The following is a 27,425-nucleotide window of genomic DNA, read 5'->3' on the forward strand; positions in this document are numbered from 1 at the left end:
TTTTGTTCTTTATTTAAAAAAATTCTCTAATCACTAAGGAAGAAGTACTTTTAAGTAAAACTGTACCCACAAAGTTTATTATTACTATTATTATTAGTATTATTATTATTATTATTGTTGTTGTTTTTGTTTTGATGTAGTTGTTGAATCTTGTTGTTGTTGTTAGGGTTTATTGACTTCCACTACGCTATTTTTGGTTTGCTTCGTAGGAAAGTTTGTTTATTTTAGAGTTTCCTCGGTATTTTCTTACTGTTAGGGTAGGTAAAGTTTCCTAAATATATGAGTAGGGTTCCATATATTCTTGTTCTTGCATGTTTTTCATATGATGTGATCACAACAACTCTCCAAGTGCTTTTACTGCATGTTTCCATTTTTATTGAGGCTTAGTGATTCCTAGAGCCACTTTATGCATGAGAGAAAGCTTGAAAATTTCGATCTCAGATAGCCGTCAACCTTATGTCAGAGTATTTTCGAGTATATTTTAGACTTATTATGGGGCAGTAGAATATCACGGCTTGCTTATTTTTTAAGTATGTTGCGCAGTTATTGTATTTTTGCTTTTGCTTTCTAGATAAACTGTATGAAATGTTTAATATTTGTACTTTTTTTTTGCACTTATAAGAGGCCAAACTTTTACTGTAACTAAAATTATTATGTCTCTAAGCACTGAAACCCCTTTACCAAGAGTACTATAACTGAATGTTTATTAATATTGTTTCTTTCATCCCTTAAATATAACTACTTAACAATATAATGACAAATCACAGGACAAGACGATGTTAGCAGATGACTACGTGGCTCTTAAGTCCACCTGCCAAACTTTTCTTACCATGCTATTTACCCTTATAGTATTTTATTCGGGGTACGTTTCAAGTACTACTTGACTTTTTGAGTGTTTGATTAACACCAGGGGTTATTTGTATCTGTTATGCTGTATTATTTGAGGCTTCTTTTTTTATTCTACAATCACTATATGTCCCTGAGAACTAAATTTCCACTGACTGAAGCTTAAAGCTTAGGCTCTACAGCATGTTGAATGGTTAAGCACTGGTCAATATGAATTTTACAGAGGCTAGTAGGAGGCATAGGAACACACGCCAGAGCCTTATTAGCGTGCAAGAAGCATTTTCAGGGAGTACTACGAGGAAACGAAGTTGATTTTTTTGAGGGCTTTACCAGTTACACAGCCAATATTTGCTATTTCAAGTAACTACATGTACCAAAACATTTTACAGCCCAACACTAACTAGACTTCAATTTATATTTTATTAGGTGCTAAATGTAGCAAGAACACTGATTGTACATACTTTTGAGAATCCAACTATTTCAGGATTTTTTCTATGTACGCATATTTTTATTGATTACTAACTTTAACAGACCAATCAGGAAGACGCCAAAATTCACTAAACTTAGTACTATAGTGTATGTGATTGCATGAAAAGTAGAAATTATAACAACCACAAGATTTCGCTTTTTTTGCTTTTGGGACTAATCGTGACGCTGAGGATGAATGGATGGCCGAAAATCTTAAGGACTGGATGTATTTTACCACTACAGACGCCTATGTAGAAACACTAGAGTACTGTTAGCTTTCAAAATTGAGGTTATACGGTACTGTTTTTTAAATATTTCGTATTTGGCACGCTTAACAAGTTACATTTATATCCATTTCAGGACAAATATTGCTAAAACTCTCAAATTAATGTGTACAACTTTATATTTCTGCTATCAAAGGAATTAACAACCCTATTTTACAAACAAAGGGTATTGTTTACACTTTATTTACTTCAATCTGAGACTAATATTTTACAGTAATTGAATCATTCAGCCCTAGTCAATATTTTACTGCATCAGAAAGTTTGTTATTAATCTAATAAGTATCCTATTTTGTGCTATTCTAACGCAAACGTTGTTTAATTCACTGGTTATAATGCAAACTTTTGCACAAATTCGATATATTCACTACCTTCAAACCAAACAATTGTACTTATTTAGCGCATTTCATTTATATTTCTTGTAATTAACTTATGTTTCTTATAATTAACAATCTAAACTAATTACTTTGGCATGTTAAAAACCTTATTTTTTACTATTTCCTTTTCTATCAGGTTCTATATTGCTGTTTTTATCAATTTATGTAAGACCACACTCTGGTAAATGCACATATATTCTCTTTTATACACACGCACGCCCCACACACACACACACACACACACACACACACACACACACACACACACATTTACACACTTATACGAACATACATCTGACGTTTTTCAATATTTTGTTATGAAGTTTGCATCGACGCTATTCAAACAAGGGCAGGCAATGTAGTATTTATGAGTATTAGTAATCCCAAAGTGCAGATGAGAGTCTGCTATGTGCCTTTTGCAGGGGGATTGCATGTGAAGTGTATGCATATTGAGCATTATTGAGTGTGTATGCTTCCATACTTTTTCGGAACTTAGCAGTTTTTTTATGTTATGAAGCAGATTGTTGTAGAATATTTTGCATGGTCTTTTGTGATATTGAGTGGCTGCTGTAACGGTAGTAAGTATCTTTCCTTCTTGTGTTGATGTTCTCGTGTAGGTTTCCTATTTTCGGTCAAGTTGCAGTAGGGAACTTAGCAGTTTTTTATGTTATGAAGCAGATTGTTGTAGAATATTTTGCATGGTCTTTTGTGATATTGAGTGGGTGCTGTAATGGTAGTAACTATCTTTCCTTTTTGTGTTGATGTTCTTGTGTAGGTTTCCTATTTTCGGTCAAGTTGCAGTACTTAGAATAATCGCTATTGTCTTATTGATCTACGAAGCTCCTTTGAATAATCATTTGCATGTGACCCTATACTCTACGCTGTACTTTGTTCTGGGAGCTATCTTTTGAAGCCTTGGCATTCTGCTAGTACAGCATTATTATCGTAGAGGTAAATTAGTTCGTGAAAATATGTATTTTTCTGATTAACTATAGTCGCTTAGTTGTTCTAGCAGGTATAAGTAGTTACTGGTGATGTTGTTAATTTTCTATTCGCACGGGCTATGTATGATGTAACGTATTTGTGTTGGCTGTCCCTTTTATTCCTATGTTGTTGAGTTTCTCCATAAGCATGTCCTGTTTTACTCTATTCTATGCCTTGTTGCTGCTAGATATCTGAGGTATGTTGCTGGTTCATATCTGAGTTAGCTTGTTTGACTATCTATTATTTTTGCTATGGCTGTGGCTATTGATGTCCCTTTCTGAATTCCATGTTGGTTTCTGTTTATCCTTGTTGCTGCTTGTTATCTGAGTTAGGTTGTTTGACTTCAGGACTATCCTTTTTTAACTTTATTGTTGATTGCTTTTTTGTTTATTTCCTTATTTGTTTTTATTTGTTTACTGAATCTATTTGTTTTGTGTCTTGTAATATTATTTACTATAGTAACAAAATTATTTTCCTTCCATCCCACATTTATTATTCTGAGCAACAGAACTTCTCCTTCTTTCCCATATATTTGATTATTTCTGGTGTAAAAGTACATTTTTTTCAAAGGGAATGTTTTAAAAGTACAATTTTTACAAAGTTAATGTTTTAAAAGTACAATTTTTACAAAGTTAATGTTTTAAAAGTACAATTTTTACAAAGTTAATGTTTTAAAAGTACAATTTTTACAAAGTTAATGTTTTAATAGTACAATTTTTAAAACATTAACTTTGAAAATATAGTATTTTTAAAACATTAACTTTGTAAAAATTGTACTTTTAAAACATTAACTTTGTAAAAATTGTACTATTAAAACATTAACTTTGTAAAAATTGTACTTTTAAAACATTAACTTTGTAAAAATTGTACTTTTAAAACATTAACTTTGTAAAAATTGTACTTTTAAAACATTAACTTTGTAAAAATTGTACTTTTAAAACATTAACTTTGTAAAAATTGTACTTTTAAAACATTCCCTTTGAAAAAAATGTACTTTTACACCAGAAATAATCAAATATATGGGAAAGAAGGAGAAGTTCTGTTGCTCAGAATAATAAATGTGGGATGGAAGGAAAATAATTTTGTTACTATAGTAAATAATATTACAAGACACAAAACAAATAGATTCAGTAAACAAATAAAAACAAATAAGGAAATAAACAAAAAAGCAATCAACAATAAAGTTAAAAAAAGGATAGTCCTGAAGTCAAACAACCTAACTCAGATAACAAGCAGCAACAAGGATAAACAGAAACCAACATGGAATTCAGAAAGGGACATCAATAGCCACAGCCATAGCAAAAATAATAGATAGTCAAACAAGCTAACTCAGATATGAACCAGCAACATACCTCAGATATCTAGCAGCAACAAGGCATAGAATAGAGTAAAACAGGACATGCTTATGGAGAAACTCAACAACATAGGAATAAAAGGGACAGCCAACACAAATACGTTACATCATACATAGCCCGTGCGAATAGAAAATTAACAACATCACCAGTAACTACTTATACCTGCTAGAACAACTAAGCGACTATAGTTAATCAGAAAAATACATATTTTCACGAACTAATTTACCTCTACGATAATAATGCTGTACTAGCAGAATGCCAAGGCTTCAAAAGATAGCTCCCAGAACAAAGTACAGCGTAGAGTATAGGGTCACATGCAAATGATTATTCAAAGGAGCTTCGTAGATCAATAAGACAATAGCGATTATTCTAAGTACTGCAACTTGACCGAAAATAGGAAACCTACACAAGAACATCAACACAAAAAGGAAAGATAGTTACTACCATTACAGCACCCACTCAATATCACAAAAGACCATGCAAAATATTCTACAACAATCTGCTTCATAACATAAAAAACTGCTAAGTTCCCTACTGCAACTTGACCGAAAATAGGAAACCTACACGAGAACATCAACACAAGAAGGAAAGATACTTACTACCGTTACAGCAGCCACTCAATATCACAAAAGACCATGCAAAATATTCTACAACAATCTGCTTCATAACATAAAAAAACTGCTAAGTTCCGAAAAAGTATGGAAGCATACACACTCAATAATGCTCAATATGCATACACTTCACATGCAATCCCCCTGCAAAAGGCACATAGCAGACTCTCATCTGCACTTTGGGATTACTAATACTCATAAATACTACATTGCCTGCCCTTGTTTGAATAGCGTCGATGCAAACTTCATAGCAAAATATTGAAAAACGTCAGATGTATGTTCGTATAAGTGTGTAAATGTGTGTGTGTGTGTGTGTGTGTGTGTGTGTGTGTGTGTGTGTGTGTGTGTGTGTGTGTGTGTGTGTGTGTGTGTGTGTGTGTGTGTGTGTGTGTGTGTGGGGCGTGCGTGTGTATAAAAGAGAATATATGTGCATTTACCAGAGTGTGGTCTTACATAAATTGATAAAAACAGCAATATAGAACCTGATAGAAAAGGAAATAGTAAAAAATAAGGTTTTTAACATGCCAAAGTAATTAGTTTAGATTGTTAATTATAAGAAACATAAGTTAATTACAAGAAATATAAATGAAATGCGCTAAATAAGTACAATTGTTTGGTTTGAAGGTAGTGAATATATCGAATTTGTGCAAAAGTTTGCATTATAACCAGTGAATTAAACAACGTTTGCGTTAGAATAGCACAAAATAGGATACTTATTAGATTAATAACAAACTTTCTGATGCAGTAAAATATTGACTAGGGCTGAATGATTCAATTACTGTAAAATATTAGTCTCAGATTGAAGTAAATAAAGTGTAAACAATACCCTTTGTTTGTAAAATAGGGTTGTTAATTCCTTTGATAGCAGAAATATAAAGTTGTACACATTAATTTGAGAGTTTTAGCAATATTTGTCCTGAAATGGATATAAATGTAACTTGTTAAGCGTGCCAAATACGAAATATTTAAAAAACAGTACCGTATAACCTCAATTTTGAAAGCTAACAGTACTCTAGTGTTTCTACATAGGCGTCTGTAGTGGTAAAATACATCCAGTCCTTAAGATTTTTGGCCATCCATTCATCCTCAGCGTCACGATTAGTCCCAAAAGCAAAAAAAGCGAAATCTTGTGGTTGTTATAATTTCTACTTTTCATGCAATCACATACACTATAGTACTAAGTTTAGTGAATTTTGGCGTCTTCCTGATTGGTCTGTTAAAGTTAGTAATCAATAAAAATATGCGTACATAGAAAAAATCCTGAAATAGTTGGATTCTCAAAAGTATGTACAATCAGTGTTCTTGCTACATTTAGCACCTAATAAAATATAAATTGAAGTCTAGTTAGTGTTGGGCTGTAAAATGTTTTGGTACATGTAGTTACTTGAAATAGCAAATATTGGCTGTGTAACTGGTAAAGCCCTCAAAAAAATCAACTTCGTTTCCTCGTAGTACTCCCTGAAAATGCTTCTTGCACGCTAATAAGGCTCTGGCGTGTGTTCCTATGCCTCCTACTAGCCTCTGTAAAATTCATATTGACCAGTGCTTAACCATTCAACATGCTGTAGAGCCTAAGCTTTAAGCTTCAGTCAGTGGAAATTTAGTTCTCAGGGACATATAGTGATTGTAGAATAAAAAAAGAAGCCTCAAATAATACAGCATAACAGATACAAATAACCCCTGGTGTTAATCAAACACTCAAAAAGTCAAGTAGTACTTGAAACGTACCCCGAATAAAATACTATAAGGGTAAATAGCATGGTAAGAAAAGTTTGGCAGGTGGACTTAAGAGCCACGTAGTCATCTGCTAACATCGTCTTGTCCTGTGATTTGTCATTATATTGTTAAGTAGTTATATTTAAGGGATGAAAGAAACAATATTAATAAACATTCAGTTATAGTACTCTTGGTAAAGGGGTTTCAGTGCTTAGAGACATAATAATTTTAGTTACAGTAAAAGTTTGGCCTCTTATAAGTGCAAAAAAAAAGTACAAATATTAAACATTTCATACAGTTTATCTAGAAAGCAAAAGCAAAAATACAATAACTGCGCAACATACTTAAAAAATAAGCAAGCCGTGATATTCTACTGCCCCATAATAAGTCTAAAATATACTCGAAAATACTCTGACATAAGGTTGACGGCTATCTGAGATCGAAATTTTCAAGCTTTCTCTCATGCATAAAGTGGCTCTAGGAATCACTAAGCCTCAATAAAAATGGAAACATGCAGTAAAAGCACTTGGAGAGTTGTTGTGATCACATCATATGAAAAACATGCAAGAACAAGAATATATGGAACCCTACTCATATATTTAGGAAACTTTACCTACCCTAACAGTAAGAAAATACCGAGGAAACTCTAAAATAAACAAACTTTCCTACGAAGCAAACCAAAAATAGCGTAGTGGAAGTCAATAAACCCTAACAACAACAACAAGATTCAACAACTACATCAAAACAAAAACAACAATAATAATAATAATAATAATACTAATAATAATAGTAATAATAAACTTTGTGGGTACAGTTTTACTTAAAAGTACTTCTTCCTTAGTGATTAGAGAATTTTTTTAAATAAAGAACAAAACTCAAAGTTAAGAATTAAAAATATAAGATACAAAAGGCAATAAATAGAAAAAATAATAAAAGAAGTTGAAAAAATTATCTTTGCAAGTCAAAATTGCAATAAACACTTCTGCAAGAATAGATCAAATTGTGATATTAGAGTAAAAAATGGAAATAAACTTTTAAAATAGCAAGTTAAAAGTTGAAAAATGTCTTTGAGAGTCCAAAATTTAATAAAAAATGTTGCCTGAATAGAAGAAATTGTGATATTAGAGTAAAAAATGGAAATAAACTTTTAAAATAACAAGTTAAAAGTTGAAAAATGTCTTTGTGAGTCTAAATTCCCATGCGAACTCTTGCTTGATTCGTTCAAATAGCGTTTTCTGAGTAAAAATACACAAAAAATGTGAAATATTGTCTCTAACAGTAAAAACATCTGGTCAATTTTACATGAATCCTGATGTTTATAACCCAATAATCAAATGGGCCGTGGTTCGCAACCCAGAAATAAGAGCAAATAGTGGATCGCATCCACTTTAACCTGTAGATACTGGAAGTGAATGTTCCTAGTTCAGCCAAATTCGTTACGCTTTAGGTTAAATAGTCTTTGCAATGTTACAAAAGGCGGCAGAAATACCGCGTAGATTACTTCCACCAAATAAAATTGGAACCTCAAAGAAAATCAATACTCGTGTGTAAAAATTTGGCGACACTTGACTTCCATTCAACTTCGGAAGAAGACCAAGCGATGGGGGCCGTAACAATAGAGAACCTTTTTTTCCCTCACGTGTCCATGAACGCGCGCGGTTTGGGGGTGCCGATGAATGCAACCACATAACAGGTTCTTCCGTAACAGGTTAATATTAATAACATGGATTCTGCTCGCATACTTCGTTTTCATATAGGATACATCGTTCAATTTCTTCGCCTTTAAAGCGAACATGTGTTATAATATCTTCTACCTCCGATCGAACGCGTCGGCACCGGTTGAATACGGGTAAATCCGGATCCTTAATTATACCAAATATAACTCACCACCGACGCCAAAATGGCCGAAAATGTCTTTTGTACAATAATGGAAAAACCATTAATTCCAAGTTCCCACGTCTGTATAAAGCACCCATGACTCATATCCGGCAGAAACGCATATATAATATACAACAATAGTGTTAGAATAGTCCGAAAACGAACTCCACAATAGTGTCTTTTGTACCTTAATGGAAAAACCATTAATTCCAAACTCCAACGTCTGTATAAATCATCTGTGACTCATATCCGGCAGAAACGCATATATAATATACAACAATAGTGTTAGCTTAGGTCAAAAACGGAATACATAATAGTGTCTTTTGTGCACTAATGGAAAACCATTAATTTCAAACTCACACGTGTGCATGAGTCATCGATGACTCATCTCCTCCTCCACCCACGACACGTGGCGCTAGATTAAATAACAATAGCGTCACCCCTCGAAAATGAATTAAAAAACCATTAATGTCAATTAACGGGTCTATTGTTAGGTCTAAAGTATTATCCCTACTACTGGCCTATCAATGCACACCAATGGTTTATTTTCTAAAATTGGACTCTTTAATGACATATCTCCACGTCTTTACCGAGACATTTGATCACTGCTTTTTTAAAGTATCAATTACAAAATAAATATCGCCTCACCATCACCATTCGGACTTTTCTAGCCACGTCAGTTCGGATTGAGTTAGCTGAATCATTGAAAGACATTCAAGAAGGTTTTGGTTTCCAGTGAGGGCCAATTAGCTAGCCTTTTACTTTCGTGGTTGAAACTCAAGATGTTTTCTTTAGACATTGCAAGACATCGCGTGCAAGCACCACTTGGCCACGGGCGTAATTCTCCTTTCACACACCAGTTAGCGTGACCGTCAGCTTTAGTGATTCAGCTTTTTCCACACAGTTAAAGAAATAACAGAAAGAGAATGAAATATTCCTGCCTGGGGAGACGAAAAACGTTTTTCTGCAATATTTAAATAATTTGTTACGCTGTGTTTGGTCATCGTGATTCTGCTTTGTAGATTCAGAAACTTTTGTATTCCTAGCTTAGTGCGAGTCAAGTAATATGAAGTAGCTGTCTACTTGGCTCGTCCCCATATGCGGAATGTGTTACGCTTAGGTTTCATGTAGAAACCCATTTAGCGCTATACTATATACAAAACGTGTAATTCCCCTTTCAAAATGCAGAAAAATTGAAGGTAAATATTTGTAGCCTACTTACCAAACTCCAACGACGCGCTCTTACACCTTCATAACTTCATGCGATTTGTGAATGTGAAGAACTGGTCGTGTACTTTGACATACCTGTACATTCAGTTGCAAACTGTCAATGTAGAACACTAACTTGAAAACTTGAATCTTATATTATCACATTCAGTTTTTCGTTTTCCTTCAACACACTGTTTTGTGCTTCTGAGCATCCTCACAATATTAGTTTTTTAATGAGACGGGAGGGGGGGAGGCAAGTTTAGACAAGAAGGATGTCGGATGATATAGGTATCGCCAGAATTGTCTTGTAACTTTGGAAATTTACACACACACAAAGTATTTAGAAAACAAACTACCGGAAGCCACACCCACACTCGCACAACAGCGCGATAGAGCAGACTCTAGTTAACGAAACCATTCAATTTATGTTGAAAAATTCGACCACGAACAGAGGTACGATATTAGTCTTCTTTTGAATAGGTACTACTTGCTCTCAATTTCTTCCAATGCGGTTACATAGTAGTCCAGGCATTGGGCACAAAGTGAAGTTACTACTTATGTATTCTTTTTTACTGTTAATAATGCAAAATTAAATGATTTAAACGATACACGCCATGCTGTTACACATCACACTCGATCAAGTTAAAAAAGAAACTCGCAAAATGAATTATGGGTAATCATCATAGTTGCCAGAACACACTGCACGAGCGAGAAAGCGATGTAATGTATACATAATACGTTTATGATTTTTCATTCTGAAAGCAAACGAACGCACGAAATTAGGGGACTGTCAGATTTTGCGGTGTTGCCACATCGGTATAACTATCTGTAGTAACACAAAAATTGCATCAATAGGTGCTTGGAGAAGTTACAGTAGAAGAGGTGAGACAAGAAACTCTCCCACCGATGTGCTGGATCGGAAACGCGGCAAGCGCATGCGCGAACTTCCCCTATCGTGCACACAGGCAGGGTTGCCGAACGTCTTAATGTTGTGTGAGCACCGAGAAACAATGCGATCGACTTGCCTGTCTTCATTTAAAGTGTGTGTTTGTTTTGTGTGCAGTGTACTTGCTAGCATGGAAGCTTGCAGTTCAGAGAAAGCAAGTAAACTCGGTGGACGGAAAGTAATCCACAGCCAAGGGCGAGAAATTGTATATAATGTCAATGCATTTATGAAAGACCAGGTGGGAGTTCGTATGTCCGAAAACCAGTTGCAAAGGAGGGTGGCTCGCGCATGTGGTGTTTCCTTCAGCAGTGTGAGAAGAATTGTACTAATAGAAAGTAAAGCATGCACTACGTTGAAGAAACACTTTCATACGCCCCATAGAACACGATCTCGCCGAAAAATCAAAAGTCATATAGACGAGTTCGATAAGTGTGTTGTTAGGCGTGTTGTGCACGAATTTCACCTTACGGACGGGGAAGGTATCCGAAGGGTTTTGAAACAAAGAATAGAGTTCCAAGACAGTGTCTGGTGTGTGCGGAAGATAATACGTGACCTAGAGTTTAAGTGGGAAAAGCAGAAAATAATAGACAATTGCTTATAGAAAAGGACGAAATAAGAAGTTTACGTTCATCGTACCTCAAAGCCATAAAAATCTTTCGTCGACAAGGACGACCCATTGTTTACGTTGACGGACTTATTTTCACAGCTCGACAACAAAGAAAGAAGCTTGGGTGGATGGAACCGCGGCTGCCGTCAAAGCACCGGTGTCTAAAGGGCAACGTGTAATTGTTGTACATGCTGGAGGTTAATGTTCAAATCTGGAAAATCTTTTGGCGATTAATAACATGATATGAATGCCAATTTTTTTTATTATTATTTGATATATTTTATTTTACTTCGCGTTTTGTGCCTCTTGGCTAATTTGCGAAGATGGGGATGAGTGATGAAATTGATGAATGGACATTTACAAACAACCATGACCGAGCGGGATTCGAACCCGGGACCCTTGGCGTCGCAGCGCGATGTGCTAACCACTCAGCCACAGGGTCCGGGAGAAGTTTATCACAAATTTGACACGAAACAGTGTTGTTGTTGTTGACAACGCCTCATGCCATAACGTACAAATAAATCCTGCGACTTCTTCCTCCTCCCGAAAAGACATTATGATTCATTCAGTGGCTCGTTCAAAACAACACCCCCTTTGACGCACACCAGAATTGTATTCCTTGGTGAAAATTAACAAACCCCGTTTGAAGATGTTCAAAATTGATTCCATCTTAGCAGAACGCGGTCATTCAGTTGTATGTTTACCACCATACCACTCAGATCGTCTTGCTTAGTTTTCTTGTGTTCTCGTTCTGCGTAGACATTTGACCCGTATGCACTGCCAACCCTGCTTCTGTGCGTCCTTCCCCTACGTATGGCTTGGGCGTGAGGCCGCGAGGAGTTTCTTGTCTTACCTATTCTACTGTAATAACGAAGGTTAAACGTTGCAACTTCTTTGTGATGGAACCTTTCACGTTTACGCTACCAATGCTCTGGTGCCTAACCGCCAGTTTCGTGCCCCAAGCATAACAATTTTGACATTGATTTCCATCCATAGATATTCCTATTCACATAAAATTTCAATATTTTTTGAAAACAGTAAAGTCCTCAATTTAATTAATGTCCTCTTCATTTCATTGCAGACAGCTTTACATCCTGGTCAAACCACAAACGGAGTCCTTCTGGAACCAAGAATGGCTCAACTGGAAACCCTGGAGGCTAAGGTGAGTGAGTTTGTGAGCTATCTATTGACATTTTCGAGACAACAAAGCAACATAATTTTCAACACGAATATTTTTCGTAAACTAATACCACAAAATTTTGAACGTTTTTGACCAGCAAATTAGAAAAAAATATATAAATGTAATAATGTTGATGATAAATGGGAAACTTCTCAACAATGAAATAGAATAAGAATTAAAAAGACAAGTGTAAATTAGAAAAACGAATCTTAAGCATAGACCCTAATATCCTGCATCAAATCCATTTATTTCATCGGAATATTTCAGAAACATTGTTATAATCTTGCGAATAGAAATTCGCAAATTATATATTGTTACCGACTACAGACCATATTCAAGACTGCGAGATCTAGATCACCCGTCAATGAAGCACTATGCTAAAAATGTACTACGCTCACAGAAATTGATATTAATGATTAAGGCTAGGATTTTGATGACCTTACAATTGCCAAAAAATGACCTTTAAAAAAAAGGATTTATGACCTAATACATGCAAGAAAATGCCCTATAAACTTAGAAAAATGACCTAAAAATTCTGAAAGATTTGTAAAACAAATTTATAAACTAACAAGAGAAATTCAAATTACAAATTAACGTTACAGTATCTATCACATGTTCATTGCGTATGGTAGTACAAGTAAGAAAGTTCACTTTTTGTCATCTTTTACACTTTAAGTACTGAGTTGCAGTACACAACAAAATTCATATGCAAATTTTCAAAAGTGAATGATTGTCAGTTTTCGGACAAGAGAGCCTTGTACACGGAAAAATTTCTCTCGACTTCCACAGACACAAGATGAGCGTACTTGAAATAAACAATATCACTTGCTGTTAAGTCACTTTCAATTCCATAGAGTGCAAATCGCTTCCGTGACAAAATGTCCGATACAGAGCACAAAACTTTGTACCCCTTGTTTTTTAACAATAATCCGTCTGGCGACAATATATTTACTGATATAGAGGGGGAAATCACATTGTTTGAGCTGAATTGTTACACAACAGCTTGTGTCAACAATACTGCACAGAATTTCTTTGTTTCTTCAAACACAGTCGTTCAGAACCAAGAACAATTACAGGGAAGACTAATGGGAAAAAATATTATTCAATTCAACCACTTATACCTAAAGAACCTTGGTATCAAGACATTAACCTCTCAAGAAACTCTTTAACAAGTCTTCTTAGATGTCGGCTAAATTACGCCCTAGCACCTAAAGACCTGTATACTAGGAACATTGTTCAATCCCCAATCTGTCAGTGTGGTGCAACTGAAGGAACACCTGATCACATTATATTTGAATGTCGCCTTAATGTAACTACGCCTGATTATTTCTTAAGAGATCTAAAAGAAGCAGGATATAATGGCGCATACGCCTTGTCAGTACTTTTGAGGAACCCAACGAAGAAAATAATATATGTACTTAAAAACTATATTGTGAGAGAAAATATTATATTATAAAATTATGAAATTGTAAAATTATAAAATGTAAAACAAATGTAACTGGTGCATAGCAGCAAAGCTACAACCAAATATACATATATATATATATATATATATATATATATATATATATATATATATATATATATATATATATATATAAAAACACGGGTTCAGAACTGCGCTGAAGGCAATGAGACGAGAGTCGGGAACCTATCTCCTTCAAAGGATTGCACTTGCATGTAAAATGTCCCTTCTTTCACCAAAATGTAGAAAAATGCATAAAATGACTTTTAAAAGGCCGTAAAATGACTTTAACAGTTTAAAAATGACATTTACTCCAAAAAGGGTCAAAAAATGCCCTAACAAAGGCATCCCAATTAATTCACTTACGTGTAAAACACGTTTCTATCTACTTATGCAATGTTTCTGCCTTTCCAAAAAAATAGATGCATTCGCATCAAAATCCTAGCCCTATTAATGATATTACTTCCAGTAGTTTATCCTTCTTTTGTGGTACTTTGAATATAATGTATAGTGTTTCAGCTTAGTTGGCGTTCCAATACGCCATAGGAAATGGATTTTCTCTCATCTCGTATTGGAAGTTTAGAAACCGCAATAGAACAGGTAATCTCACCCAAGCTAGCATATTTTGTCCATTGAGTGTACGATCCAAAAATAATAATCCGTGAATTACCGATTTAACTTCGTGTGCAATATTGACGTATCCTTCTGACCGTACAAAGCCAACGCTCGAGACCAATCCTGTTGTAATTACCACGTATTGACTTTAAAAAATACTTTGTAAATTACATCACTTTTATTATATCTGTCGTAAGCTGTGTTCCGATTGAAATGGGGGCACGTAATATCCCCCTCTCTGTATTTTCCCCTGGATTCTATATTTCTGACTTTGTCCCCAACCGGAAAGGAAGTTTTCTCTCAGAATTGTATATGCTATGCATGATAATTATTTTAATAATTTGTCAATAATTTACAATATTAGAACTTCATTTTAAGGTGCTACAGTGATAATTAAATCTGTGTGAAAGTAGGTAGCCTATCTCGGAACTCTGTCACACTTATACATATTTTTATTTTCTAAACTGTTTTTTTTTTTTAATAAATATATCTTAAATGCGACACAACTATGTTATCGTAATGTTTCAAATTTGAATGATCTATTTTTTTTAGTAAAGTTACAAGAAGTAACAAATATAATATATAGAAAAAGAGAATGCTGAAATCCTGCCTCTCGTGCATTCTGTTCACTCAGACACACTGCCGGCCACCGTGGCGGAATGGCCAGCTTCACTGTTGCGAATCTACAGGTCCCAGATTCGAGCCCTGGTCAAGGCATGAATGTCAAAATGTTTGTTAATGCTTAAGTCCACTTTATGTTCAGATAGGTTAACTGGAAATGGACCCACAGTTTAAAGTGAGATCCGAACCACTGAGCAATGTGCCTTCACCAGTATCGAACCCGAAACACCTTGATTACAAGACTGTTTCTCTATGCAATCAGGAAGGTTCAAGGCATGGATTGTATTTATCCTATCATCGTTTTCATCTGTTCGTCATGCATGCTCATCGTCGCAATTAACCAAATAGGTAGAAATGCGACGTAAAATTAGAAAAATAGGAATAGAACCAAATAGAACTTCCAATACTGATCGTAAGACGCAACTGCGATTAAATTGTGGAGTACGTAGACTGAATAATCCTCGCTTCCCTTCCCACAATGGAATCGCGTAGCTATATGCCATGTTTCGTATACTGTTTTACATTGTAAAACCTCTGACTACTTCAAAACAATAGACACAGTTACTCTTCCAAATAAAGCAACCGGAACAGCAACATTGAGGAAAACTAAGAATAATCGTTATGCAAACAACTCGAAGCTGGAACATAAGAAAACTCTTGTTAATTCTTTGAACACGTGCCACCCTTAATGCGATTTGTATTGTATTATGCAGCTTAGAGACGAGTTTTTGTTGTCCTTTGGATCGTGAGGACACGTCCTTTGTGAAAGTTGATGAGCAGCTTGTCTTCCGGCCTATCAAATATGTTTTCGAAACGAGGCCTCCATATTAATGCTTCCTAAACAGGTATTTTTTCACATTCGCAGTTTTCCTTTCCACCAAATAAAAGAACGTAGGATAACGGAGGACGATGATGGTAACAATAATGAAGTTTCAACCAAGCTACTGAGGTAGAAGTGATGTTTCATATGTTGTGTCAAGGAGCATGCCGTCAGAATCAATCTCAAGTTCCGCAAAAACTGTATCCAATTTCCTGTTGTTCACGTCTGTGGAGCACCGATAAACAACCGTTGAATGATCTACATCCCATCTCTCTTCTACAGATGCTGCTTCTGCTTTAGAAATTATTGTTGCTTGGGTCTTTTGAACGATGTAGGCCTAACACATAGAAAGTATGTGCACATATAAGCGCATCTGTGATATGTGTTATCAATATAATTTTTTAAGTATCGAGTCAAACAATAATGCAAGATTTGAATTTTTAAAATTAATGGATTAATTACAAGACGACAAAACATTCATATTACAGTTTCTTTATTTAATTCACCTTAAATAGAGCGTTGTCGTCTTGTAATTAAGAGATCCTGGGTCGATTGTACAGTGCTTCGTATATCACCTTAATAATATGGATCAATTCCCGAATAGTTTATATCCGAGTACAGTGGGTCCCAAAACCGGGGGGGGGGGGGAGATGCCAAAACTAGGGGGCAAAGAGAGTATATTTTCCATTGTAGATAAGATTTAGCATAGTGCGGGGGTAAAAGTGGATAAAACTGAGGGGGCTACAGCCCCCCCCCCGCCCTTCCTAATCGCCGCCACTGTCTGAGTACAAAGTGAACTTAAAACAAAACAAAACGTTCAATTAAATATTATAATTTATTAGATTGTGTATAGACAAGGAGGGGACACACCACTATAGATTGATCTAGCAAATTCTACTACAGCTACACGGAGAACAAGACACGGTAAACAATGTTAAAGTAACAAATAGACCTTTAACGAATGTTTCTTTTCCCACTAGATGGCTAGCATCGAAGTGTCGCTTTCCACGGCGTCGAGGCGAAAGAAGAACGGTCCGATCTACAGGACTTCAAAGGACATTGTGAAGGAGCTGGAGGCACTAAGGAACGCTCTCAGGGATAAAGAAAATATGATTCAGAGGTAAATAACAGTTATTACGGTTTCCGCTCCATTCTTCTTCTTTTTTACTTTCTCCTTTGGTCTTTGCGTGATGCCTTTTTTAGAAGTTTTGCCCCGGGGGTTGTTCTTTGCGACAAGGCAAATGCTCTTTGCACGACTTCAAGAAGTGACAAACGTCGTTTGTACAGTCAACGGCAAAGATAATGGTAGGCAAATTGTCCACACTATTTTCATTACTTTTTTATTCTACGTTCTGTGTTGTTTTAAGGAATGAAACTATGTTGGTTCGAAGCAGGCATTGTTCTCTGCTTATTGACGTCTTTATTTCAGTTCATTGTCATCACATTGTGTAATACAGACCGAATGAAAATGGTGGTGGACAATTCCGTCTACTGTTTCTTTCACCGTTGAGTGTACAAGTTTGGAGTTACGCATACAACACAACAGAATTTGAATATGCCGAAGCTGAATACAGGAAAAAGGGCTGACAAAATATGTCTGTTTTAAAATTAATAATACTAATATAAAATAACCTCTAAACGTGTTTTAAATGTTTGGGAAAAGTTTGACACTCAATTTATATAGGGAACCTTCAGTTCTTCGGGGGCCCCCGAAAGTTAGTGTCATCGCCACTGACTTTAAGTGGTAAGGTAAAGGTAAAGTTCTCCGCCGTGCCATGAAGGCACATTTATGGGATGTGGGAATAGAACTCCACGCATTCTCGATCATGGCCAATTTGAAGGTGATGTGATCAGCACACGCTCCGGCCCCAGGTACCCATTGATATGAAGCTGGGTGAACCCCAGAGCCGCATAATGCGGAGACAAGCCCGGAAAAATTCCGACCTTAGATTACCCACCCCGAGTCTCCCACTTGGCAGTTATGGCATGGCCAAAATGAAATCACAAAAAAGGCACTGGGGTCAACGGCGCCAGTAAGCAATTGTCTCCCCCCCCCCCCCCCCGCCCGAGATATCTGGAAAAAGTTCATGTGAAATGGTGAAATTATGGCAAAATTTGATTACAAAGAATATTGTTTTCTGCGATTTACAGGCTGTCAGTTACAGCAATTAACTGCCATTACCAACAAAAATAGCGAAACAACGTTTTCACAAGAGCCATTAGAATCATGTTGACTGCCGTAACTTTGGGTGTGCATGACGGAACATTTTTGGTCGGGATGGGATTGGGGGGGGGGGGGAGAAAATATTAATAATTCTGACGTTCGGGACTGAAAAAAATCTGCATTTTCCGATCATGTCGCAAAATTTTAGGAACGGTCAATTTTCGAAATTTCCAGATGCGATTTAAATCTCGAATTGTACACTTTATTTCCTCTTCAAGTGATTGTTTTGCACTTCTGGAATACAAACTGTTAATTTCAAGAAATTTCAAACACTTATAGTGCTGAAAATATCAAGAATTAATCTCTTAAATAAGATCCTTTGGAATTTCTAGACTTTTCTAGATTACGAAAAGTCAAGATCCGACCTCTATAATTCACACCCCGTCATTTTCAATCAGTACCCTTCGGCATGTAAAAACCTGGATCAGAGGTAGCATGAAAGACAGTAGATTAAAGCCCCTATCACACGGAACTGGATTTCTAGTTGGAATGCTCTAGTTGACGCTGGACTGGCTACCCATTTACTAGTTTTCGCCTCACACGGTACTTGTTATACCGTACTTGTCGATAGTCTTTCGTACCCATAATGGCGGCCGCGCGAGATGTAAACAACGTATCACTTCACAATTTTAAAATACGATAACTATCCAACCGAGAGGAATATCGCATCGCATTAGATGGTTTTAGGTAGAGAAGAACGGCGCTGATAAAATACATACTTTACAACGTTTACTATACACGTATGGAAGAATATTTTAGCTTTTTCAATTGTAAACATGCCTTTCGTGTTGTATGCACTCGGAAGCCACAGACAAAAGAAGGCTACTTTACAAACTCACAGAATATCTTCACATGGCCAAACCTTGCTCTGATTGGCTGTTCCACAGAATCTAGTCGAAGAAGTTAGTAGCAATTAGAACATGTCCTATTCCTCAAAACCAGTCAAGCAGTCAGCCAGGCGGCCATGATTACTACCCAGAAAGTCAGTTCATCGCCAACTAGGGCATTCCAACTAGAAATCCAGTTCCGTGTGATAGGGGCTTAAGTGGTATCTTATTGATATCTGTGCTTCGTGAAAAGGTACAAAAAGACAAAGACCTGTTCATCAACAAAGTTATACCGTAGATGTTTATGGAAAGGAATTAAGGCAAATGCAGTTTCCATCTAGATAGCAAACTGGAGTCTGAACTTGTATACAGCGCCAAAATATTTTCAAATCAATTTGAATCGTATGGTTTATAAAGTAATAATAATAATAGAAACTATAACAAAAACAACAATAATACAAGTTTCTATGACTGAAAGGCAAAATATGAAATCTCACTTTACCCCGAGAAAAATATCCTTGGGGGCGGCCTTGGAGTGGGCATCCCCCCCCCCCCAAAGTTTAATTCGCACAGTAAGAAGGGTCACATATATTGATGAGGGAATCCCTCATCAATAGGGTGACCAGACACATACATTCAAAAAGGAGGACAGGGCTTGGCGAAAAAGGAGGACACCGCAAAAAATTGCAGCACATTTGCATAACTGTTAATTTCATAAATATATAAAATGTGCTTCTTCCAACATATAACAATAATCTATTCCAGCCCTAGATCCCTATTTTTGCAAAACAATATTGTTCCTGTTTATAGTACTTCTCCTCCTTTGTATAGACTAGTGCAACCGTACGTTGGAATTGATTTTTTGTGGGCTGAAACTGAAATTCTCCCCTACTAACTGTAACTTCTGGATCCGCCATGGTTTTCTAGTTCCGGGATGCGAACCAGGGACCTTTTGCATCGTAGCGCTGTGTGCTAACCACTCAGCCCCGGAGGCTGGCAGTTCGGTATTTCATAAATGTAAATATTACTTAATAATCAAATTTCTCATTACGCGTTTGTGTCACGTAGTGTGACTCGAAAAGAAACTGCAGTCTGGGACGCGTTGAAGGCTCATTTGGACAAAATGATAGTGGTTGAGCTCCCAGGTGCTCAATGAGCATTGCTAGAATACTTATCGCGCCTCAAGTGATATGCTTTACATGTAAAACAACACCTGGTTGATCGTTATGGGTGGAAGCATTTTTCTAAAAAAGGAGGACATTTGCCGATTCTTAAAAAATCCGCCCGGACGCCGGACTGATACCTAAAAAGGAGGACATGTCCGGATAAAAGAGGACGCCTGGTCACCCTACTCATAAATATATATTAAAGCTTATATTAATACTTAAGGTCTGTCTTTATGGACACTATATGAAACCATTCTTCTACTTTCAGCCTGAAGAATCAACTATGCACATCCTTTAGCAGACTCTCCTCCTCCTACTTGCGGAACAACAATGGTGGGCAGCCACTGAGTGAAAAGGAGCGGCGTGCAGCTGATGAGAGGCTCCAACGCCTCCGACAGGAAATGGACAATAAGAGACTCGCCATTAAAAATCTCAAGATGACCCTGGAGCGTTTGGACATAACAGAGTAAGTCACGGTCCAAATTCTTCAATTGTATTTGGTCGACATTTTTCTGTTCCCTTTTAAGTGAATCTAGGAATATTTTAAAGCAAAACTTCTTTATTTTGCATAATTATCAGGCATTGGCGCCGGTAGCGGGGGTCGAACAGGTTCATCTGCCCCCCACCGAAAATGGACATCGTTTCGTTCAAGTTACAAGAAAATGAGAAAGCTATTTATTTTTTTAGTTAATAACGGAAATAAAGTTAATTTCGTTACTTTTCAAACAGAATAACGAAATGAAAATGCATTAAGTCTAAAATATTATAAGTGTAAAATACAAAAACCAATTTATGTTTTCATATTCTACCATTTAAATCAAAGAATAAATTGTTTCACAGATTTCACAATTCCAAATATTAGATTTTTATGTAAGAGGTCACACAACATAAGCACTAAAGCTAAAATTTCCATTAAAGCTTTTTCTTGAACAAGGAGTTTAAAAGTTAATAACAAATCACAATAACTATGCATTTCAGTACTCTAACTGAATGAATGTTACAAAAAAAGGAAGAAAATAGTTGTGCTGGATTTTGACTTATTTGGTGGAGCAAGTAAAAGTCTCTCCAAGGATAAATTAATAATAATAATAAATTTTGTTTGCTTTCATTAGTTTATAATAGTTATTGTTGTATAATAATAGTTGTAAGCATGAAAAAAAATATTTCTACTATTCAAGTTCTAACAATGGGCTGAGTACTGCTATTGACTTGCACCTATAATATACTGTAAGAATATCACCACTTATACACATTTAGTAAATTTGAATTTGAAGTTCTTCTCTTGCTCATACAAGTTGGTTTTATAGCTGCAACAATCAAGTTCCTTGACTTTTCTAGAACAAAATGCAAATCTCTTCCCCACAGGTAGGTAAGAAATAACTGAGCCGATACTTTTATGACATTTCTGTCTTTCACAGGGTCCACAAAAATGCTGGGTGATACTTTCATGAAGTCTAATTATGCTGGAAATTATGCAAAATTTGAGTTTTCGTTTAATTTTGCACCTGTTTTGTAACTTAATAACACATATTTTAATATTCTGATGTAATTCTTGCATGTTTTAAAGCAAAATTATTGGTAAAATAATGCATATAATTTAGAGTGGAATACTTACAAACTAATATTTATCAATATTTTGAACAACTTTTAATTATTACAATTTTCGAGCATCAGTATCGATGGGAATCGGTCAGAGTATTGGTTCAAAGTGGTTGGTATCGGCTCTAGTTTCAACCCTTCTCCAATTCATCCGAACAGAATAATACAATTTCAGAAAATGTTGTGAACTTGATTTTATTTTGACAAATCCATACTTTGTCATTATTTAATTTCCTTCTAAAAAACGCTTAATATTACATTGTCACCGGATAGACTGATTTGTTGGAAAGTGCGAAAGCTGATATACATAATGAGTCACCTAAAATTACCTCCAGAAATATTTCATGAACAATAATAAATATTGAAAAACTACTTTCACAGATATGAGAGAGGCCAGGCACGTATCCAGAGAGGGGGCTCGAACCCAACCCCTTGAAAGTTTTAGGTTTACACTAGATAAAATGAGGTTTTTGGTTTCTTTTGGTGTGAAATAAAATAATGTGACAATATTTTAAGGAGAGAAATAATTATCGAGGCAAGACGGAGAATGTTCCGTAACCCTGTTATTGACAATAGCACGTATCCAAGATTGGGCACAGGGGGCTCGACCCTCTCCCCAGGAAATATTTCATTTAACGTTAGATAAAATTAGGTTTTTGGCTTCTTGAATAATGTGAAAATAATTTAAGGAGATAAATAATTATCGAGGCAAGACGGAGAATGTTTTATACCCCTGTTATTGTTAATAGCACGTATCCAAGGTGGGGTTGAGGTGGCTCGAGGCCCCTCCTCAAGGAAATATTTTATTTTACACTAGATAAAATTAGGTTTTTGGCTTTTTGTATAATGTGACGATGATTTAAGGAGATAGGCAATTATATCGAGGCAAGACTGAGAATGTTCTATAACCCTGTTGTTGATAATATTGCATGTAAACTTTTCTTGCGCTTTCGGTGTTGTCGCAGCGCACTTGAGCACTGTGTAGAGACTTGTCAGTATTTGGAAGCTGCACAACAAAGGTAGCACCACATGTAGGGCGATTCGTTGTAATTTCTAATCTCTGGAAGGCGGGAGAGGGTAGTACGTTCTTGAATGAGAGAAGGAGTCAACTACTGGCAATATTAACGAATCGTTTTATTTGCGGAACGTTCTAGAATATAATGAGGATATAAATACGCGGATTCAATTTTTCGGTTGATCTGTACAAAGAATCGGTTAATGAGATTTCAGAGGTAAGTGTGACAATTCATACAGTCGATTAGTGATCAGTCAGCGTCCTCTGGTTGTTTTATAAGATATAGTGATTCGAAAATGAACACATAGTGCCCCCCCCCCCTCCCTCTCTAAAGTGAATATTTCAGCAGTACCGGATATTGGAGTGGTTTATTAAAACAGAAATAAGCTGCATATATCAACTGAAAATCAAAGTTTTGAGTGATGATTTAGTTTTGTCAGAACTAAATTTCGTATAAGCAGTCCGAGAATTTCATGGTATAAAAAAATACTTTTGTTTAAGCCTACCGGGTTCGAAACACATTCAAACACTTAACTACCATAAAGAGACAGCCGAAAATTTTATGAATGTCGAGAGGAGAAAGCAAGAAGATGAAGATGTTGCATATGTAGACATTTTAGGCGGAAATTGCAGGCTCTACCAGAGTACAAATCAGAGCTCTACCAACTGAGCCACCTAGCCATCCTTGACTTCAACCGATTTTTCGTTAAAATGTCTACATAGTACATGTCCTGTGTATATCAAATCGTAAGGTGTTGCCATAATATATAGGAGAGAGAAGAAAACTGAGGAGCTTTCCCACCGTTTGAGGATAATTTTTTTCTTCTGTGGTTAACAAGAGCTACCACTTCGAGGTGAAAATGACAGTGGCCTAATAAGGGAGATTTCACACCGTATCGCCTGAGGATTTCACAAATCGAAATTAGGTTTATGCGGCCTTTTGTGTCGCTACGGTGTGAAACGTTGCTGTTGATTGGCCCATTCCAATCGACATGTATCGCGTGTCCCTTCGGTCTGAAACCTTCTTAAGTCTTGAAAATCCAAGTCACAAGGATGGAAAATTAGGGCCTTGTTAAGGTTAGGTGGGAAGGCAGGCAGACGACAGCACCCTAATGGATCATATCCAAACCTGCAGGAAGAACGCATCTTACTTTACTCTAGTACGGAATGATAAAACTTCTGGTGAGTTGATTTAAAAAAAATGTGTCCGAGATAAAGAGTGGCGTGCCCAGGATTTTCGGAAAAGGGGGGGAGGGAGGTTACGCATACTATTTTTGGTGGTCAGTCCTGATTTTGCCATTTTTTCCCTGTCTTTGACGTTCTTCTTCTTCTTTTTTTTAAAAAAGGAATACTGGGTCAAATGGGATTATGACCTCACCAACCCTCCCTTGGGCACGTCACTGGAGATAAATGAGTAAGCATTTGATCATACTGGGAGACGAAACATTAGATGTGTTATTATAATTGTCTTATGTCTATGTACTCTTACTTTATATATGCATATACTCTCATATTAGTATCTATAACATATTGGAGTTCCATGTAATCCCTCTCTCTATATATAATTATATATTTACATATATACAATAACAAATATGTAACCAATAACTGACGACATCTATTGCATTGTACAATGTCTAACGATGAATAAATATATTGTATTGTTTTCACTGTGCATTATTTGTTTCGTGATTCAGCTGTTTTCGAGAAGACTTCCTTTGTTTCGTGGATATATGACAAGACAGCGGAAGCTGTGACAGGCATTTTTGAACACTTGTGAGTGCTAAGGCCTGAATCTGAACAATTTGGTGGGTTTCGGCTTTTATAAGAACTGCAAACATGGGAGGACAAGACACGTTAATGGTGTCGAATCAGAGAGAAATATTCAAGAGCTGTCTGTGTCCAGTTCGCAGCCCACAATTTGAATGTCACATTGTCGAGTGGATTGTCCATCCCGTGCATGTGTAACAGCTTCATAAAAACACTCAAAGACACCGTAGATGTTTTTATGCCTGATGAGAAGAAATAGACAAACACACATTATGAGATGGTTCCGGCACACAATGTTAATGCATGGAAACAGAGGAGTCGAGTGGTAAAAAATGTTCCGATTAAAATGACAGCCTTACAGTGGCGACTATTTAATTAAGGGATAGTTTCTCCCCGTTTTTTTGCCTCAACATTATGGCCTCTTAATGTTAAGCCTTGTCTACCAAGAGAAAGTAAACTTTCCTTGCACCGCCGTCCGCCCCCCCCCCCCCCCCCTTTTTGGAACCCAATTGCCACCACTGGTCTTAAACATACAATTGTGAGGTTCTTACTATACCCCTTAAAAAAATGGTGTTCAGCCCCCCCCCCCCCCCGATAGGAATTCCTGGATACGTGCCCGAGAGGGGCTTACAAAATTAGTAGACAAAATACATTCAACTAAGGAAGAACGATTTTCAACACAAGCTTACGTTTTTTTTAACGGAAACCCCATATTATTTTAGTGCAATTGAAAGTAGGTAAAAATTCATTAATAATGGCATTTGTTACATTGTAATACGTCAATTAATTCTCTAGTAATTGTAACGTGAACTTGACGGTTGAAACAAACATCTCAGAAGTAGGGCTGTGCGATATTTTGATACATCGATGTAGTCAATAGAGTTGATATATTGATAATATCGACAAGGAACTATGTTGTGCTCTGTTACTTGGCATGCTAATATATAGGGTATCTGTATGTTTCTGTGTTAGCATATTCTCTTTTATTTTCTAGCAATATAGATGTCCGAATCCAGCAGGCGGAGATTGAGTATCAACTGGGTAGGGAAGAGTTGAATCTTCTGACGCTTCTGGAGGAGAGCAGGAACCTTCAGGCATGCCTGGATGAAGCTGATCAGAACAAGGGGAGGGGAGACTCAGGGACCATATACAGGTAGATTTAGTGATGTAGTTGAATATAAAAATAATAACTTGCAGAAAATTTTTGCAATCTTCCACATAAACACGCAGTGGTGTATCAAGGGGTGGGCAACCGCCCAGGGCGTCACGAGTTGATACGAGAAAAAAGATGGAAAAGATTAATTTCTCTGGACAAAAAATTAAAACATTGTGCTTTTATCTGACTTTAAATTTTAACGTTATAATTTGAATATATACGTCAAACCAAGGACATAACAAATTTTGCAGGGTACTGGTCCTTAGAATAAGGGGTCAGAAAAAAAAGTAAAACATATTCTCGTATTTCTCATATGGAATATTTACGTAAAAATTCACGATAACTTACTTGGACATGTTTACGCATTTATTCTTTTCTTGAATAAAAAGCACTCCCGATTTTAATATGTTAACAATATTTGAATGCTTGCAAATGAGCAATGTTATTAAATTTTACTTTCAAGATTGTAAAAATGAAGCAAATTGCAATATAATTAAAGTAATGCATCATATGTTAATACTTATGGAAAGAACTGGCATGTATATCATATTTGAATTGTTTACGAAACCTCTGGGGTGACGAATACCCCCACCCCGTCACCAGCAAAAGGTGTCAAATGTATGTTACCAAGTGAAGATTAAAGAATGGATGGGGGCCTCGCATTCTAATTTCCCACAAGGCCTCGTGATATGTTGCTACGCCACTGTTAACACGTTAGTCATTTTATGAACAATATCAATTAACATTTCGTCCGAAAGATGATTATTTTCTCAGTGTTTTGATGCCACAGCTGCAAATGTAAAAGTGTCTGAATTGAGGGGTTGGAAAAGCCAGTGAATTTTCCTCTCTCGCTGTATTTTTGTTTCCTAACTTTTACATTTCTAAATTCATTTTAAACACCTCTATCCCTTCTGAGCATATATGTATGTACAGGGTGACAATTAATGAACTATATGAAATAAAACCGTCATAATTTCTGAACGGTTCGCGTGATGACGTCCAAACTGCGTGGCTGGCCACAGGGCATGATGGGAATTCGTATGCATATGCGCACGCAACGTGTTGATGTTGGCCATTTGCAAGTGAAACTGTCCTGGAGGAGTATTTTGGGGACAGCATTCTGGCTCTGGGGTATCCAGAGGCCACTGGAAGGGGGCTATGTTAAGGACAAGGTGTACAGAAATAACCCCAAAACCATTGCCGAGCTGAAAACTGTCATTCAGGAGGTCATCGACAGCATCGACACTTCAGCAGGTCGTGCAGAATTTTGCTGTTCGTCTGCCCCACATCATCGCCAGAGATGGCAGACATATCAAACATCTCATAACCTAAATCCGAATGTCTGTAGTGCCGTTTACATGTGCAATACAGTTTGTGTACTACGTGGTTTGTCACTAATTTCAGTTTTATTTCATATAGTTCATTAATTGTCACCCTGTATTATTGGTGCAAGAATTAAAACTTTTTGCTCTGAAGGGAAGCACACTAAAGATTCAGGCGTATACAGGAAATGCATATTTGCATTTTGGGTGAGAGTAGGAGGAGATAATCCACCATACAAAACATTAGAATATTGAAAATAACAATGATTGTTCACTGCTCTACTGTTGATCGCTACTGATTTTTTATATTTTTTACACATTGTTGTTGTATTTTGCAACACATGTATTGGTTATTTTCTTATTGTAC

At 36.4% G+C, this 27,425-nt stretch overlaps 1 protein-coding gene across 1 annotated transcript in view; it reads left to right on the forward strand.

Moving 5' to 3' along the window:
* The window catches only part of sprt (PDZ domain-containing protein sprite), a 130,352-nt gene that overhangs the window by 97,814 nt on the left and 5,113 nt on the right, over positions 1 to 27,425 (forward strand). The window contains exons 4-7 of the mRNA XM_083128426.1: positions 12,360 to 12,440; positions 16,960 to 17,099; positions 20,465 to 20,662; positions 25,575 to 25,733. Coding sequence (XP_082984552.1) covers positions 12,360 to 12,440; positions 16,960 to 17,099; positions 20,465 to 20,662; positions 25,575 to 25,733 — 578 coding nt within the window. The remainder of the gene's footprint in view (positions 1 to 12,359; positions 12,441 to 16,959; positions 17,100 to 20,464; positions 20,663 to 25,574; positions 25,734 to 27,425) is intronic.

The sequence above is a fragment of the Lepisma saccharinum genome, chromosome 9, assembly GCF_977018435.1.
Source record: "Lepisma saccharinum chromosome 9, izLepSacc3.1, whole genome shotgun sequence".
NCBI classification, from domain to species: Eukaryota; Metazoa; Arthropoda; class Insecta; order Zygentoma; family Lepismatidae; genus Lepisma; species Lepisma saccharinum.